At 38.7% G+C, this 18,721-nt stretch overlaps 1 protein-coding gene and 1 pseudogene across 28 annotated transcripts in view; both read right to left on the bottom strand.

Moving 5' to 3' along the window:
* LOC147509211 (putative pentatricopeptide repeat-containing protein At5g37570) overlaps positions 1 to 6,123 on the bottom strand; it is a 21,245-nt gene extending 15,122 nt beyond the window's left edge. For 8 of the 27 annotated variants that reach the window (XM_086601541.1, XM_086601538.1, XM_086601536.1 and 5 more), the window contains exons 1-5: positions 3,436 to 3,910; positions 3,230 to 3,331; positions 1,738 to 1,824; positions 1,558 to 1,645; positions 293 to 372 (exon numbers count right to left, since the gene is read on the bottom strand). In XM_086601541.1, coding sequence (XP_086457667.1) covers positions 293 to 372; positions 1,558 to 1,560 — 83 coding nt within the window. In that variant the 5' untranslated portion in view covers positions 1,561 to 1,645; positions 1,738 to 1,824; positions 3,230 to 3,331; positions 3,436 to 3,910. The other 19 variants (XM_086601525.1, XM_086601530.1, XM_086601533.1 and 16 more) reach the window with 14 other exon arrangements.
* LOC147509210 (cysteine--tRNA ligase, chloroplastic/mitochondrial-like) lies at positions 6,119 to 18,721 on the bottom strand (annotated as a pseudogene). The gene is made up of 11 exons (XR_015215946.1): positions 18,281 to 18,721; positions 15,268 to 15,419; positions 15,103 to 15,166; positions 14,829 to 14,990; positions 14,211 to 14,384; positions 13,435 to 13,736; positions 13,196 to 13,322; positions 12,373 to 12,458; positions 6,949 to 7,072; positions 6,751 to 6,852; positions 6,119 to 6,648 (listed from the first exon to the last, which is right to left on the bottom strand). The product of XR_015215946.1 is annotated as a cysteine--tRNA ligase, chloroplastic/mitochondrial-like (transcript).

The following is an 18,721-nucleotide window of genomic DNA, read 5'->3' as shown; positions in this document are numbered from 1 at the left end:
AGACTATCTTCACCAAAAATCAGCCCTCAATTCATCTTATAAATCCACTTTTTGTGGTAAAGTTCATTTGGAGTTCATATAAGGCGGAGTTCATATAACGGGCTCGGTATGAGTATGTTTCCCACCCAATAAACATTTAGTAAGTTTATGCAATTACCTCGTGTTCTTTATCTCCTTCTCCCTCCCCGCTTTTATGTTTTATTTTCCTTATATTTTAAAGTAAAACCCCTTTCCCCCATTAAAGAGAAGAGAGTAAGACTAATAAAATTCAAACTTGAACTGACATGCCTACCTGTTTACAGAATCTATAGAATTTGCTAATTGATCCCATAGATGGCGAAAGAAATGTAGACCAGCCAGTTCATCACTATCCTGTCAGACCAAAAAAAAGCTGTAACAATATAAATCAAATACCATACAAAACCAGGAGACACTTTTTCTTTCTTTCCTTTTGACAATTGAGCCTGACATTAAAGTTTGGGTGATGTATAACCCTCAACATACAAACTATGCTTAGAAGTTAAAAACACGAGTTAATATAAGGAGAGTTTACCTCCCTATGTAGTTAAAGATATTTGCCCACAATATAACAATTGTGAAATAGATACAGCATGAACTTGAAAATGTTTGTTATCCTAGGGATTCAAAAGAATAATTAAAAATTCAAATTCAAAAATATACACTAAACTGGGGAACTAATTTTAAAAAGATTAACCTTGTTTTTTTGTACAACTGTGAGGCATTTATAAAGACAGTATCTAGAAGCTTGCTCTTCATGCATATTGAGGCTTCTTGTATAGCATTTCTCTTTCTCCGATAAAATCTCTAAAATAATCTTTACTTACAGATCAAAAGGGGCATATTGGCTTTTGTAGCATATTTTTACTTGGGTGTGGTATGGAGATACCAAGCTAGGGCGAGTTGAGGAAAGAGGGATTTTGTGGTGGTTTTAATTGGAAAGCAACATCACTCAATGATATATACTAGTATAACTGCATAGCAGTGGGGCATGAGCGGAGCAGTGCATTTTGTTAATTATGTGCCTTTAAATACCTTTCACAGGAAATAAGCATTTAAACACACAACCATGACTGAAAATCCACTTAGTGGAGGTTGTTTCATACCTAAAGCAAAGATTTTGTGAATTATGATGACACTGTAGATATAGAACAATCCAAAGGGCTAGGGAAAAGAGCTGCAAAAAGGTTTGGCTGCACATTAACAACGCAAAAAACCAATCAATTCCCTGTTTAAACTTTGAGAAACCATGTGAGGGAAGATAAACAATCTAGGCATATCTGACATAGATAAAAATATTATTAAGAAAGGCACAAATACGGTCGGAAAACAAACTGATTACTTTGGAATCTAATAGAATCTAATAGTGTGTACAATTTTGGATAAACAGATTCTGCCTTGAAAATATTCGTTCTAGTTTGACTCAAATCATGTAAGTTGAGACCATTGTGGGCATTTCATTGAATTCTCCATTTCTTTCAACATTACTTCTGGTGACAAAATGTATATACAACTAAACAATAACTTTATAATGCCTACCATGCCTTTAGGACAAGTCACCTCGCCTAGCTCCCCAACCACGCCAAACTTACAGTCTTAATGCAACCACAAGATAACTTCATTGTTCCTAAGATACAAACTCCATGTTTTCCAAATAATATTATTTATTACATCAAGCTCAAACATAGCAGATAATATTATTTATTACAGCATACTGACCTTTACATTACTAGGAAGAGTCCACGATGTAGTAAGAAGCTAACATTGGCTTCAAAGTTAAAACAATCACTGCGTGTATGGCATAACCTGTAAAAGTAATAAAATCCAAAAAGTTATCGAGTAATATTTGAGAACATTTGGGTAAAATTTAAATCACTCTAAATTAAAGTTATAGATTAAATATTTACAAAAAATGAAAAAAAAAAATACTAGTCATGACAAAGCAAATTTACATTATCGATTAAATAATTTATTTATTTATAAAAAAAAAAGGATATGAATGAACCTGAAGTAGCAGAGAATTCCGTAGTCATTCTTTCTTTCTTTTTCAGTAACTTTTTAGAGTGAAAAGCTCGAAATGGGGAAAGAAGAAAACCCGTTGGGAGGAATCCAGTATTTTTGATGTTCAGTGAGAGAGAGAGCGCGAGTTAGGGCTTTAGGTGGGTGAAGAAGGAGAGAGAGAGATGGGAGAGAAAGAGTATTTGGCGAAGAAGAAGAGAAGGAGATTGAGGACATAGTACCCCCCACCCGGCCCAAGATCGTTCGCTCCGCTCAATTGATCATAATAATCTGATATTTCGTATTTAACATATATTACTAGAATAACTGTGATGCAGTGGGGGCGGAGTGGAGAAGAAAGAGAGAGGGAGAGTTGGGTTTGGTTGAGGAGGGTTATGTGCGAAGGAGAGTCATAGGAGAGGGAGCAAGTGAAGAGGGGTGTGCGTGAACGGGGGAGTAGTGGCGGGGAAAAGGTCGGCTAGGGAGAGAGAGAGAATGCGGGGGGGTGGGTGGGTGGGGTGGGGGGGAGGACAACAGAAGACAAACAACATTTTGCCTAACTTTCCAAACCCAACTCAAAAACGAAGGGTGAGAGAAAGTAGGAAGTTAATTCCTTTTTAGTGCGTGGGTTTCTTCTTTTCTTTTCTTTTTTCTGGTGCCGAGTGGGTTTCTTTTTTGTTTTCTCACGTGAGATACCTTTTTTATCCAAGTCCGCATAAGTACATTTGTTTGGGAATCCCTGAAAGCAGTAAACGAGTATGGCGTACTAATGATGGACTAGGTTACATGGACACGCCATATTTTGAAAAAAAATCCGTGTTAGATACGTATCCACTTGTCCGTGTCGGACACATATTGCATGTAATTTACCTCGAATTTTGATATTTTGCCGTGTCCGACAATTCGTATCCGTGTCCGATACGGCGTGTCAATGTAACCTAGCTAATGGAACTTTGGGAGCCAAAAAAAGACAGTTCAATGTCGTAACTGACAATTTTATCGCCAATTAGTATCTACATCATCTAATCCATATACAGCGCTTTGTTTCCTATAGACCATGAAGAGTTTAAGAGGGTTAAGAGGTTTCTTATTGGATTTTATAACATGTGTTTAGGAGTTACAAATGGTGGTTGTTCAGAACCAGTAGAGAAAAGGATGGCACACTGATAAATATCAAACAATAGAAAAGGCTTAAAATATAGATGGCACAAACCTTGCAGGTATTAAAGCTTCCAAATGCATACAATCAACCATAACAGAGGTTGATAGTCTTGCTTAGAAGTTGTACAGGGACTACTAAAATGGTTGTTCCAACCTGCACATATAATTATGTCAGGAGTACCCGAATCGTCTACACTCTCTAACTAACCATAAAAAACGTGAACTGACTTGAAAACTAAAAATTCAATTCACACATACCTTTCTTGTAATCAAACCTCTCAACATACGCAAAACAGTAAAAGAAACAACTCTGGAATCCTTTACACTTCCTAAATTGGGTATGCCGTATTAAGTAATCTGCCACTTCCTAGCAGGTTAAGTTGGGAAAACATACATTACAGAGCACCAGTTCCTCGGTGCCATTGTAAATAAACCACAAGTAACTCCCATTACATGTTAGGACCTTCAAGTATCCCACCTAGTAGTGACATTATCATCATATCCGTTCCCAAGTCAGAGAATTTTTTGAACATACTTTTCTAGACATCCAACGACCAGAATTTTTTTGACAGCAACATATGACCATGCATATATCAGACTTTTAACAGTTTTGATCCTCTTGGCCAATATGCCTTCAAACATCCGACACATCTATCTAGCTCCAAGCTAGCACGGCATAAAAACCAATCTCACCGACCACATAATGGTGCTGCTTTGAGGGGAAACCCAGTAATTCAGCTCCAAAATCAGATCCAACTGCAACCAGGTTTCTTCTGAAGTCCTCTTTCTCGCATCCTGTCCCTCACCTCTGCAACATCAGACCACTGATCTGCAGCAGCATAAATGTTTGAAAGCAACACATAGTTACCAGCATTGTTCGGCTCAACTTCAAATAGTCGGCCTGCTACAATATTTCCAAGTTCAGTATTTCCGTGAAGCTTACAAGCACCAAGCAGCGCACCCCATGCACCAGCATTAGGTTCTACAGGCATACATTTAATGATCTTGTGTGCTGCCTCCAACTGGCCAGCTCGACCAAGAAGATCAACAATACAGGCAAAGTGGTCAGCAGACGGAACTATGCAGTAATCGTTCTTCATCAAATTGAAGTACCGCCACCCTTCTTCTACAAACCCTGCATGACTACAAGCTGTCAGAACAACCGTGAAGGCCACATTATCAGGGATTAACCCTTCCTCCAACATTTGACCAAATAACTGAACAGCCTCGGCACCACGTCCATGCATCGAAAAGCCTTGTATCATGGAACAATATGAGATTAAATCTTTTTTAGGCATCTTCTGAAACAAACTTCCCGCTCTCTCCATGTTCCCACACTTGGCATTCATGTCGATGAGAGCAGTGACAACATGAGCTCGTTGAAGATCAATCGAACATGTAGCCACATACGAATCAACCCACTTTGCCAATTGCAAATTCCCAATTTGAGAACAAGCAGACATCAAGCTCGCCACGATGAACTCATCTGGTCTAACATTCTTATCTTGCATCATAGTAAAAATTCTCACAGCCTCATTAGGCTGACCATTCTGTACATAACCAGAAATCAATGCTGACCACGCAACTAAGTCTACCTTTGGCGCTTGCTCAAAAAGAAACCTGGCCGACGCCATATCACCACTTTTAGCATACCCATCAATCAACAAAGTAAAAGAAACTACATTCCTGTTACCCATTTCATCAAAAATCTTCCTAGCATTAACCAAATCACCAAACTTTACATACCCACCTACCATCGCATTCCACGAACCAATAACCCTTTTGGGCATTTCATCAAATATAACCTTTGCACCTTCTAAATCACCAAAATTCAAATACCCCACCATCATAGCTGTCCAAGTAACTTCACTCGTGTCACACATTTGATCAAAAACCTTCCTAGCACAAACAATCTCTTTACAGTTCCCATACAAATCTATCAAACTAGTTCCAACAAACACATCAGTCTCAAACCCACACCTAACAACACACCCATGTATAACAGTCCCATCTCTTAATGCCAACTCATTAGAACAAACTTTAATCAAAGAAGGAAAAGTATAGTTATCAGGAAGAGCAATAACAGAGGTCTTGAAACATTTAAACAAGACTATAGTATTAAAAACAGATGACTTGTCACAATGGGCTTTAAGTATATTGTTCCATAAATATACATTGGGTACATTAACACGTTCAAAAACACTAGTAGTGTATTTAATATTGGAAAAAATGTTATAGCATTGTGAAATAAATTGGTTTATTATAAAGTTATCTTGTTCTAAACCAATTTGAATAATGCGTGCATGGATTGTTTGGAGATGTTTATGAGTTTTGCATGCTTTTAATAGGGATGAAATTGATGGAGGTGTGTCGAGATTTTGAAGGATTTCAGATACTTTTTTTAAGAGGAGTGATGAGGGGAATTTATCGGAAGAAAAACAGCCCCGGAGTGAGTTCATGGTTGGAAATGTATGAGAATGAGGTTGAACCAAATGTGAACACTTGTCGAATTGGGCATTATTGGGTTCGAGCGCATAAGTTGTTAATTGAGATGCTTGACGAAAAGTGCTTGAGACCAACTTTGCCAATGTATGAGTCCGTTTTGCTGCATCTGAGAAAGGCAAAGCAGATAGAGAAGCACGAGGAGTTGTTAGAAAAGATGGTTGATAGGGGCTTTGGAATTTGGTTAATTGTTGATCAACCAGAAGCGTTGTTTATCCAGTTGATTATTACTAGTATTTCGCTAAACTGGACTGAGGATGCATTTTCCATATAGTGAATTAGTGACACAAACAGAAATGATAATATTACCTTTGCGTGGCCCAATGCATCTAAAAACCTCTAGTGGTTGAAATTTGCAACCCTGATCCCTAAAATTTTACAAGACTAAAACCAAGACATTGCAAACTCTTAAGATTGCCGAAGGCAATAATGCTTGGTGTGAAAAATGGTCAAGAATGACACTTGTATATTTTTATACTACTTGAATTACCAAGTACACATTTTACAATGGCAAAAATTGCTATGATCCTCAACAAAATGGCGGATCAACGGGTGAACAAGTGACTCTGGTTTTTACAAGTCTCTCCTTTTTCAAGTTTATTTTCTTTGCTACTTGAGAATGAATAACAAAACAGCTTAACCCGTACTTCTTACATCTCAAAGCTCCAAAGGAGGTATTTTCAGGTTTGGCGAGGTGTCGTAAACTGGCTGCACTTCTTAGTATTATGTCATTCAGGAAGAGTTGACCTCATGCTCTTGTAGGGCAAGAGGAACAGTTGGTCTCCAAAATGTTCCTTTAGGACCATCCATTAGCGCAATGCCTACTTCAGCTAACTCCTTTCTGATAGCATCTGATCTTTCGTATTCCTTATTTTTTCTTGCAGATGTCCTTTGTTCGATTTTCTGTGATACCTCATCTTCTTGCAGTCCTGCTCTTTTCAATGCCTTTTCTCTTAATTGTTGCAGAACCTGAATGAATGAAATAGAAATTTGAGGGGTGGGTAGAAAGAGAAACTATACAAACATCTGGGCATCTTTTGGGAGGAGCTTTCAGTAATCAGTATCACCTACCTCAGCATAACTCGTGGGCATCAGTCCAAGAACCGAGAGAACACTCTTAATTTCTTCTTCAAGAGCTGAAAGTGATTGAATACGTACTTCCTCTTTCTTCCCCTGCAAGAATCATTCAATTTGAATGATGACAAATATCAAACACCCCTGGACCCAAAAGTTTTGAACAAAATATTGGTAGAGGTTAGAGAAGGGTACCTGACGAGTATGCAAAAGATCATTGATGGTCTTCAGTGGATCAGACATAGCAGCCAAAACGACAGGAGTATGGAGATCATCCAGCATAGATATCTCAAAATCATTATGAAATTTATCAATGCAAGTTTGAGTTGTTGGGTTTGTGGAACCGTCGAGCTTTGCTCCGGTGTCCGACATGTTACCTTCAGTTTTTCAATTTGGAGAAGAGGGCGCGACCCGCGCTCAACCATGCTTTTAACAATGTGCGCCATGCGCTGAAGTTTGGAGCTGGGCGCGACCCGCGCTCGGATTAGCCTTGGCCGAGGTGCGACCCGCGCTCATGCCTTCCGAAATTTTCACTGATTTTCGAAATTTCGTCCAAAGCCTATTTTCTCACATTTTTCTATGTGTACCTATATAAAAGAAATAGAATAGGGTTTTGAGACAACTTTGAGAGATTCATTTCTTGGGTATTGTGGGAGCTCTATTGAGCTAGGGTTTGAATGAGGCCTCTTGTTCTTGATTCTTGATATCTCTTGTAAACTCTCCAATCTTTGTTATAAAGAAAACTCGTCTCTTGTGTGGATGTAGGTAACATGACCACCTAAATCTTTGTGTCTCTTTGCATTATTTATTTTCTTATTTATTGTTTGCTTGTTATGGGTGATGATAAATTAGTGGCTTTGCTTGTTTGAGTTTGTTGTGATAACTACCAAAGTCTTGGGTGGGTGATTTCCTTAATGTGATCTCCAAGTTGAAATCATTTGGGATAGAAAGTAGCTAGATTGAGGTGTGACTTTCTAGTGAAATCTCCCAACAAGTGGTATCAGAGCCACGGTTTGAATAATTGGAACAAGGTGTGTGAGGAAAGACTCCACATTTAGCATTGAGAGCTAGGTGTTTGAAGAAATTCCTCTGAGAGGTTCTCCACCGTTGTTTTGGTTTAGTAAAAGTCATGACGATCGAAAAAGAAAGCTACAAGATAGAGAAGTTTGACAAAATAAACTTCGGCTATTGGAAGATGCAAATCGAGGACATACTCTATCAAAAGGATTTGATGGAAACATTGATAAGTGAGAAGCCCGATGAGATTCCGCAAGACATATGGGATTTGCAAGATAGAAAGGCCTTGGCTACAATCCGATTGAGTCTTTCGAAGTCGGTAACCTTCAACATTAAAACTGAGAAGACGGCGAAGTCTCTCATGGAGGCACTTACTACGATGTATGAATAACCCTCGACTGCGAACAAAATCTATTTGATCACCAAGCTATTTAGTTTAAAAATGTCTGAGGGGACCTCCTTCAAAGATCACCTAAATGAATTCAACCAAACTAAGGACCAATTGGAGTCGATTGAGATTACATTTAGTGATGAGGTGCTAACTTTGGTGATACTTGGACAATTGCCTCCAAGTTGGAAGGCGATGATGGCGGCTATTAGTGGCTCTGCGGAGAATGACCAAGTTGAAGTTTGAACGCATTGTTAGTATGGTACTAACTGAGGAAATCCGGAGACAGGATTGTCCTTCATCTTTGGGGTCAACTCCAGGGTCGGTATTGAGCACTGAAAGTAGGGGAAGAAATTCAAACAGGGGTCATAGTAAGAAAAAGTGGAGGGGGAGATCAAAATCTCATGACCCCCCCCCCCCCCGGATTGCAAAGCATTAAACACAAACCTCGAGACTTAAGTGAAGTTGTATGCTACAACTGTGGTAGGCCTGACCACTATAGTCCCAATTGCCTGGCACCAAGAAACAACAACAACATTAATAAGAACAAGAAAAAGAATCAAGAAGTTAATGTTATTGAGATGGTAGATGATGCTTTGATATGTTCGATGAAGCAAAAAAAGGAGTCTTGGGTACTTGATTCCGGCGCATCTTTCCATGCTACCTCACATCGAGAGTTCTTTGAGAACTACGCCGAAGGTGACCTTAGAACGGCCTTTCTCGGCGATGACCAACCTTGTGACATTGTTGGCAAGGGTGACGTGTATGTCAAGATGAATGGCTCGTCATGGTTATTGAGGGACATCAGACTCGTTCCGGATTTGAGGAAGAATTTGATTTTTGTGGGGCAATTGGAGAGTGAAGGATTTGTTACAGTCTTCACCGGTAACACTTGGAAGGTCTCTAAGGGTTCATTGGTTGTTGCAAATGGTAAGAAAGATGGTACTATCTACATGGGTGTGAGTAGATTGTCGTTGCACATGGCAAAGAGGATCCGAATGTTTGACACTGCAAACTTGGTCACATGAGTGAGAAAGGAATGAAAATCCTTCACTCTTACGGTAAACTTCATAGTTAAGTTGATCATTTGAAATTGACTTCTTTGAGAACTGCGTATTTAGAAAGCAAAAACGGGTGAGTTTTCAGAGAATGGGTCAGACTCCGAAAGCTAGAAGGCTTGAGTTGATTCATACAGATGTCTGGGGGCCAGCTAATGTCTCTTCACTTGGTGGAAAGTTATATTTTGTGACTTTCATTGATTACCATACTAGGAAAGTGTGGATCTATTTCTTGAGACACAACTCAGAAGTATTTGAAGTGTTCAAGACTTGGAAGGCCATGGTTGAGAATGAGACAAGCTTGAAAGTAAAGAAACTGAGATCCGACAACGATGGAGAGTATGAGGATTTATGTTTTAAGAAGTACTGTGTTGACAATGGCATCAAGATGGAAAAAACTTTCCCAGAGACACCTCAGCAGAATGGGGTTGCAGAGCGGATGAATAGAACACTGACAGAGAGAGCTAGGTGTATGCGTACACTAGCGGCGGCTTGCCCAACGAGTTACGGGCGAGAAAGTGTTAGCACAACAGCTTACGATCAATAGAGGACCATCAGTACCTTTGGATTTTAAGATTCCAGAGGAAGTGTGGAGCGGGAAGGATGTGAACCTTTTCCATTTGAAGGTGTTTGGTTGTGTGTCCTATGTCCACATTAGTGACCAAGCTTGATGCTAAGTCACTAAAGTGACCTTCATCGGCTATGGCGGTGATGATTTTGGGTATCGCTTTTGGGATGATCAAAATCAGAAAATCATTCATAGTAGAGATGTTGTGTTTAATGAGAAGGTGATCTACAAGGACAGAGATGAACCACAAACCAAGGAATCGGGTACAATGTTATGATGAAGCATTGGAGGCGAGTGATGCAAGCAAGTGGGAGCTTGCTATACAAGATGAGATGAAGTCCCTCATCTCTAATGGCACGTGGGAGTTAGCCAAACTACCCATGGGCAAGAAGGCTCTACAGAACAAATGGGTGTTTAGAGTCAAAGAGGAACATGATGGTTCCTAGAGATACAAAGCAAGACTAGTAGTCAAGGGTTTTGTTGAAAGCGGTTTGACTTCCGCAGAGATATTCTCCCTAGTGGTGGCCCGAATACTATTCGGTCGGTGTTGAAAGTATTGTTGTAGCGGAAGATTTGTATCTTGGCGGTTGGATGTTAAAACTGCCTTCCTCCATGGTGACCTAGTTGAAGAAATTTACATGCAGCAACCGGAGGGTTTCATCAAGAAGGGTAAAGAGAATATGGTATGCATGCTCAGAAAGAGCTTGTATGGTTTGGAACAAGCCCCTAGGTAGTGGTATAGGAAGTTTGATAACTTCATGCAAGGAAATGACTACTATAAGTGCAACACTGACCATTATTGCTACTTCAAGAGGTTCGACTCCAGCTACGTCATCCTATTGCTATATGTTGATGATATGTTAGTAGAGAGTTCTGATATATCAGAAATTGGGAGATTGAAAGAGAAGTTGGCAAGTGAGTTCTCTATGAAGGACTTGGGTGCAACGAAATAGATTATAGGGATGAGGATCAGAAGAGATAGGCAGAAAGGTATTCTGGAGTTGTCTCAGGGTGAGTATGTTGAGAAGGTATTGAAGAGGTTCAACATGGGTGGTGCGAAACTAGTTTGCACATCTTTGGCAGTCCACTTCAAGTTTTCCAAGGAACACTCTCCCAAGACTGTTGAGGAAAGCAACTTCATGGCTAAGGTACCATACGCCTCTGCCATTGGAAGTCTTATGTATGCCATGGTTTGCATGCGTCTGGATATAGCCCAAGCAGTGGGAGCTGTCAGTCGATTTATGTCTAATCATGGCAAGCAACATTGGGAAGCCGTGAAGTAGATATTGAGATATCTGAGAGGTACTACTAAGAAATGCCTATGTTATGGAAGGGGTGTTGTGAACTTGCAAGGGTATGTTGATGTCGACTTTGCAGGTGAGGTAGATCGCAAAATAAGCACTACTGGTTATGTCTTTACAGAAGGTGCTACTGCAGTGAGTTGGATTTCTCAGTTACAGAAGATCGTTGCTTTGTCTACCACAGAAGCAGAGTATGTGGCCGTTACAGAGGCAAGCAAAGAGATGATTTGGTTATAGGGATTGATGGAAGAGCTTGGGATGAAGCAAGAGAGAAGTGTGTTACACAGTGACAGTTAGAGTGCTATATATCTTGCTAAGAATTTCGCCTTTCATTCTAGGACCAAGCACGTTGGTCTCCGGTATCATTTTATCCGATCTTTGTTGGAGGATGAGGTTTTGGCACTTGAGAAGATCCAAGGGAGTGAGAATCCGGCGGATATGTTGACCAAGACCGTGCCTACTGAGAAGTTGAAGTTGTGTTCAACTTCGGTGGGTCTTCTTGCTTGAAGACCATGATGGATGAGCCGAGTGTTTCATTAGTAAATTGGATTTGGATTGAGTTGTTACAATTGAGATGTGATGTGCATGTAGAATCTCGAAGGTTCCAAGTGGGAAATTGTTGGGTTTGTAGAACCATCGAGCTTTGCTCCGGTGTCCGACCTGTTACCTTCAGTTTTTCAGTTTGGAGAAGAGGGCGCGACCCACACTCAACCATGCTTTGAATAAGGCGCGCCATGCGCTAAAGTTACTAGAGCTAGCTGGGCGCGACCCGCGCTCGGATTAGCCTTGGCCGAGGTGCGACCCGCGCTCATGCCTTCAGAAATTTTCACTGATTTTTGAAATTTCGGCCCAAAACCCATTTTCTCACCTTTTTCTATGTGTACCTATATAAAGGAAATAGAATAGGGTTTTGAGACAACTTTAAGAGATTTATTTCTTGGGTATTGTGGGAGCTCTATTGAGCTAGGGTTTGAGTGATGCCTCTTGTTATTGATTCTTGATATCTCTTGTAAACTCTCTAATCTTTGCTATAAAGGAAACTCGGCTCTTGTGTGGATGTAGGTAATATTTACCGAACCACCTAAATCTTTGTGTCTCTTTGCATTATTTACTTTCTTATTTATTGTTTGCTTGTTATGGGTGATGATAAATTAGTGGTTTTGCTTGTTTGAGTTTGTTGTGATAACTACCAAAGTCTTGGGTGGGTGATTTCCTTGGTGTGATCTCCAAGTTGAAATCATTTGGGATAGAAAGTAGCTAGATTGAGGTGTGACTTTCTAGTGAAATCTCCCAACATGAGTAGTAGGAGGAATATTGTCCTTGCAATGCGCTTTGTGATGCTGGCTCAACACCTCTTCACAATCACGTAATGTCTGCACAAATTTCACGATAACAGCTTCATGAAGATAGGTATCCAAGAATCCTATCAGCATTTATTTTATCAGAAGAGCAGGCTTTTTATAGACAAAAAAAAAATGAGGGGTAAAATACTATGCTTGTCAGAGGAAGCCATCATCCATTCCGCCCTAACCCCCAACCCCACCATGGATGGGAAGTTGGAGACACCTATCGAATGGAAACCCCACTAGCAAGAGGGATGTTCACAAAACAAGTTTCACAAAGACCAAATTATAACAAGGTACAAGGTGTATCCGGACTAAACATCAATATCAAAAGTCACATTCACAAAAAAGAACAGATCTACACGTTTTAGTGAATGACCTCACAGAAAAGAACAAATACATTTTTTTATTGAATGAAGGCATACTCAACCTTGTGCCTTTAAATCACACTCTCAGAGACTGAAGTCTACAATAGAAAATATATTGACCAAAGTCACTTGCCTATACTTGTAAGTTGGAAGAAACTTAAGATGTGCAGATCAGTTCATTGCGTGGTTTGTAAGCTCTACAGTTATCTTTTACAGTGTAAGGGATGAAACTTCCATTGGATTTAACTAGCTAGATGCGGATAATTTTAGGGTTAATAGAATGTCAGGTCTACTTCTTTCAATATGTTCCAACTTCCAACTGCCTCAGCTTGGGAGAAAAGATGTATGAGTTGTATGTCTTAACAATGCACCTCACAGAATTGAAAGAAATAATGGTACCTGATATATGTAAAAAAACACGGTTAGATGCACTTTCAAGCTGCGCATTTGAGTAGTTAATAGGAGATCGATAGTGTGTTCCCATCATAAATAGCCTCATAGCAAGTGGATGGTAAAGGTCTATAACCTGCAGAATTGCCGGGAACCATCCATCAAGATATCTTATATTCATTGTAAAATGCTCAAACATGAAAGCAAACAAAAGTTGCACAGAATGATTGATATCTTAAGCAGAGTACTTGATTACAATTACCCGGGATTGTGAAGAAATTACCTAGTGACTTCGACATCTTCTCATTATCAATATTGACAAATTAGTTTGTTGTATCCAATGGCGTATGTTACTCTTGTTACAAGTAGCACATCTCGAAAGCAATTTCATTTTCATGATGAGGAAACACAAGGTCCACCCCTCCACCATGTATATCAAAAGAGTAACCCAAGTAAAAGTTGCACTCATTGCACCTTTGCACTCAATATGCCATCCTGGTCTTCCAAGTCCCCAAGGACTTTCCCAAAAAGGTTATCCTTCCTTCGTAGACTGCAGATGGTAAATGGAGTTTGTCGGATAAACTTAGGAATTTGAGAAATTAAAATCTATCTGATATCACTAATGAACCGCTTTGTGTCCCGATATATTGTTATCTATCCGGTTTGTGCAATATGTCCGCATTTATGTAGATATTGCATCGTAGGCGAAATACTTTACCATCATAGCATAAGAGAACCTTTGACTAATTTTAAAACCTTCTAACTTCCAAGTTAAGATCTGCAACAATGTTTCACCTAAAAAGGAAATCATCCTCACAAATGAAACCTACTTGAAAGTTAGAACAAACAGAAATTTCATGGTGAAATAATGGACCAAATATTTCAATGTGCAAACCCGATCTTGAAGTTTTGGCAAGGCAAGAAGTTTCGGATAGGCTGGCGAGGTTAAGCCGGAAATGATCTGTTCATCAAACTTTTAATGCAAAACCTTATACATACAAAAGTTTTTCTTTGATCAACTCACTTTCCATAATGCAAAGTCAGCAGGATTTTGCTTCCTCGAATCAACAGTCACCCTTTCACCTACTCTATTATCTTCCAACTTCCGTCCAGATAGTCGTCCATATTCAGGAAATTTGTCTATAGAAAAATAAACTTCGCCATCAACTCTATAGGCACAACCATTATTATCAAGAATCTGTCAAGAAAGCAAGCCAACAAAGTTAAACTTCTATGTAAAATTGACTAGTCATGTTTCTGTTTAAGTTTGCAAAGGAAAATGAGAAGGATTATTGTTTACATGAAAAGAAACAAAAATGTAGCTTCTAATGCCAAAGATATACTTAGTTGACATTGACAAGATATATAGAGCAAGGCCGGGTTACAGCGGGGTTTTACGCTATTACTTTAATGAAATTCATGAGAAGTGTCTAGTAGTCTATAAAAAAAAAAAATCACTGCGGGTCAAATAACCTAGCCGGTGGATAACAAAGAACATGGAGAACGATGGCGACAACTTTCTATATCATAAAAACTAGAATAACAAAAGGTCTTCTAACTACGATTACATCTGTAAAACTTCTGGCCGAAGAAGCATGCTTGACATTTTTACAAACAAGTACATAAAGATCAAGGTGAGCACCTGTTTGATCATATCAATGATCTGGGGCATATGATCAGATACACGCGGTTCAGCCGAAGGAGAAATGCAGTGAAGATATGACATGTCACAACGGAATTCATCAAAGTAGCGTCTGCTTAAACTCAAAGGGTCCTCTCCCAACTCATTTGCTCTAACAATTATCTACACGTATGGAAAAGTGCAAAAGTAAGTCTAATGACATGTCCAACACAAAAAGTATGGCAGCTAACATTTTTTTTTTAAAATGAATCGCAGCAAGAAGTATAACACTAACCTTGTCATTGACATCGGTGACATTGTGTACATAACAAACTTCATATTCCAAATGTTTCAAGTATCTGCCTAGTTTTCAAACAAGGTCCAAAAAACCTGTCCACTTAGTTAGTAGGAAGTGAAATCACTTTGCAATAAACAATTAGAAGAATTGGAGTATACATACCTGAAGAGGACATCAAAGGAAACATAGACACGAGCATGACCAATGTGACTGAGGTCATAAACTATGATGCCGCAAACGTACATGCCGACTTTACCATGGTTTTTGGGCGTGAACACTTGCTTCTATCTGCCCAATGTGTTATATAACCACAGCTATTTCTGCTGCTCCTGCTCCGAAGGTGATTCAGGAGATTGGGAGGTGAAGCAGCATATTTTGTTTTTGAAGAAAAATCTCTTGGAACAAAAAATTGGTAGCGAAAATGGTCGAATGGAGGACTTTAGGAGTATATTTGCCATTACTGGATTTGGAAATAATGTGCGCTCCGACTTCTTTAGAAAACAACATAATGGGACACACCTCTTTTCTTATTTGAGGTTAAAACCATTTGGTGGATAACGTTGTCCGCCATATATGAAGACACAGAAAAATTGATCATTTTGAGGCGTGCAGGTGAAGCCCAATGGTAGACTGGACTTTAGAGTGGGTGTTCTTTATTTATCATAAGCCCATTGGAATCCTCATGGCGTCATACGCAAGAAATGTGGCTCACACCCCTGCCTTCCTAACCGGTTACTCTAAACCTCCCCATGTCAGCCCAACCCTTTTAACCCCCCCTATTTTTAAGGTTTTATGAAATAAACTCCCTGTTTTTGCGAAAGTAATAAAATCTCGGTCTACTTCTAAATTTCAAACGAAATTTATTTCCTTTTTTACCCTTTCTCTTTTACAGCACACAACTCATCATTTTGGGGTTTTTATTCTCACCATTTTTAACCAACAAGGACACAAAAAACACACCGATTTCAGCTCGAAGTTGAGTTCTATTTTCGATTTTTGTGAATTTATCTATTTATTCTCATATCATTGAAGAATAAGGTTCGGCATGAGAGAAATCTTCATCCTTGAACTTTTGTTTTAACCTATTTTCAATACACTTCTTTGAACTTCTGATTATCCTCTTTTCAATCTTTTTCGTTATTTTAATTTTATTTCTTCTATACCTTCGTCGTTAGATTTATTTCATTAAAATTTAAATTGGTGATATTATCATGTTTTAAATGCTGAAAATATTGCATACCTATGTAAATATAGATTTACGGATATATGACTGCTGAAAATACTACATATATACCTATGTAAATATAGATTTACAGATATATGACTATGTAAAAATACATTTACATATATTCATCAATTTTTCTTTGTTGTTTTTTGCAAATGCAGACATGGATGAGACTGTTCTTTTTGTTATTATCTACGAGACACAAATTATGAGTGTTCGTGTTGGGACTAATGGTATAATTGGTGATTTGAAGCGTACAATTTCTAAAAAGTGGTTTGACCTTACTCCATTGTCTATAGAACTTTCTTTTGTAAGGGATTCGAAGCGTATTGTGATAGATACTGACTCGGGGCTTCAATCCCTTGTTTGTTTCAATTTGGTTAAATATTTTGATACATTCTTGATAACGACATCGTCGAGAGAATTTTTTGCTTTGCGCGACACTGGTTCTAGTTCCAAAGTCTCTCTTCGGGCTTCTTCTTGTACTTATACAAATTTGGTTGCTAGTTATCTTACTGGAACGCCACTTGCCTATCACTGCAATGGTGGACAAGATCCGTAGGAAAAGTATGAAAATGATGTCTGATCGGCGGGAGTCGTCTAGGAGTTGGACTATTATCTTATGTCCGTCTATGGAAACTTTATTGGCTAAGAGGATCGAGGTGGGGAGAAGTTGGGTGGTTCTGAAGTCAAAGGAAGGTATTTTAGTGGTGCATGCTACCCATATTCACTTGGTTGACTTAAATAGAAGTCACTGCTCTTGTAATTGGTGGAGAATCGAAAGATTCCATTGTGTGCATGCACTGTGCTCCATTTTGGCTGATGGATTGAATGTGTATACCTACTATGATAGTTTCTTCTATTTTCAGACATTCCGCGATAGTTATTTAAGAGCTATAGTACCTGTGGAGAACAGTAAAATGCTTGCTAAGATACCAAGTGTGTCTGATTTACTACCTCCGGATTTGAAAATGTAGATAAGGAGACCATATAAGAAACGGAAGCAAAGCACGGGTGCTGCAAGAGGTAGGCAGAAGAACAAGCTCCCTTGCTATGACCACTGCAACCTAAAAGTGGGCTCCACTCCTACAATATGCTCTGCACCAATTCAATTATCTATTCTTTGATGGTTGCTCTTATCTAAAAGCAAGATGTCGATGAATTTGCATTCTTTGATATAGTATTTGATGTTGCTCGTATATAAAAAACGAGATGTCGATGAACTTGTTTTCTTTTTTCTGATGTCGGATTTTATATTATGTTTTTTAGTTGGAGATTTTTAAAACGTCTAGTCAAAAGAGGTTTTGTATTACTGTGTAATGATATTTTTATATAGTAACTTTTGGAAATGAAATTTGCCTGACACCTGACAGAATATATGTAAATATATTTTTATATAGTTATTATATATGTAAATCTATATTTATATAGTCATTGGAGCTATAAAAACTTAAATTTATATAGTAACTTTTGGGATTGAAAAGTTTTCGACACCTGACAGAATATATGTAAATGTATTTTTACATAGTCATATATATGTAAAACTATATTTACATAGTCACTAAAGCTATGAAAACTTAAATTTACAGTTACTTTTGGGATTGAAAATTTCCCGGCACCTGACAAAATATATGTAAATGTATTTTTTTTTTTTGAATAAGTTGTTGTTGTAGGGTTATGGTCGACCCCAACCTGTCATTAACTTCTCAAATATATAGTTTCCCTTTTGTCCTCCTCAACAATAGTCATAAGAGTTGAGCTAAGAGGAGGTACAAAATATTGAACAACATTAGAAGAAGCTAGAGATCCTAGGTGGTTTGCAACTCTATTCGTTTCCTTAAACACATGGATGATCTTAAAACTTACAAACATTCCTACCAGTGAACTTATCGCAGCTGCTATATTAGCACATTGCCAAGGTGCTTGCTCTTAATTATGCAAAATCCTTACTACTCTTAATGAGTCTGACGCCACTTCAATCTTACTGATTTGTATCTTCAAACATCCTCTTAACCCATTCAGAATTGCTCGGAGTTCTTGATATAAAACTGACCTCTGTCCACCCGCTTCAGTATACACCAGTAACACATTACCATCGACATCTTTAATAATACCTCCATTACTACAGCTGTTTTCTGTCAAAGAGCCATCAACATTGAGCTTTGCTGAGTCAAGTTCTGGTTTCCTCCATATGCATGGTGTTGGTACCCTAGTCTTGAATACCACTGCAATTCCTAGTCGGTCCATCAAAACTATTGCTTGGGCTGAGTCCTTACACTCTGTTAACTGACCTTGTAGATAAATACCTACATCACTGATCAGTCGTGAACTAACAGTCTTCCAATCCTGAAACTTCCTATAATTTCTCTCCCTCCATATGTAACTCACCAT

This window comes from Coptis chinensis, chromosome 3 (genome assembly GCF_015680905.1).
Source record: "Coptis chinensis isolate HL-2020 chromosome 3, ASM1568090v1, whole genome shotgun sequence".
Lineage (NCBI taxonomy): Eukaryota > Viridiplantae > Streptophyta > Magnoliopsida > Ranunculales > Ranunculaceae > Coptis > Coptis chinensis.
The sequence above is the reverse complement of the archived record's forward strand: the minus strand, read 5'-3'. Positions and strand labels throughout refer to the sequence as shown.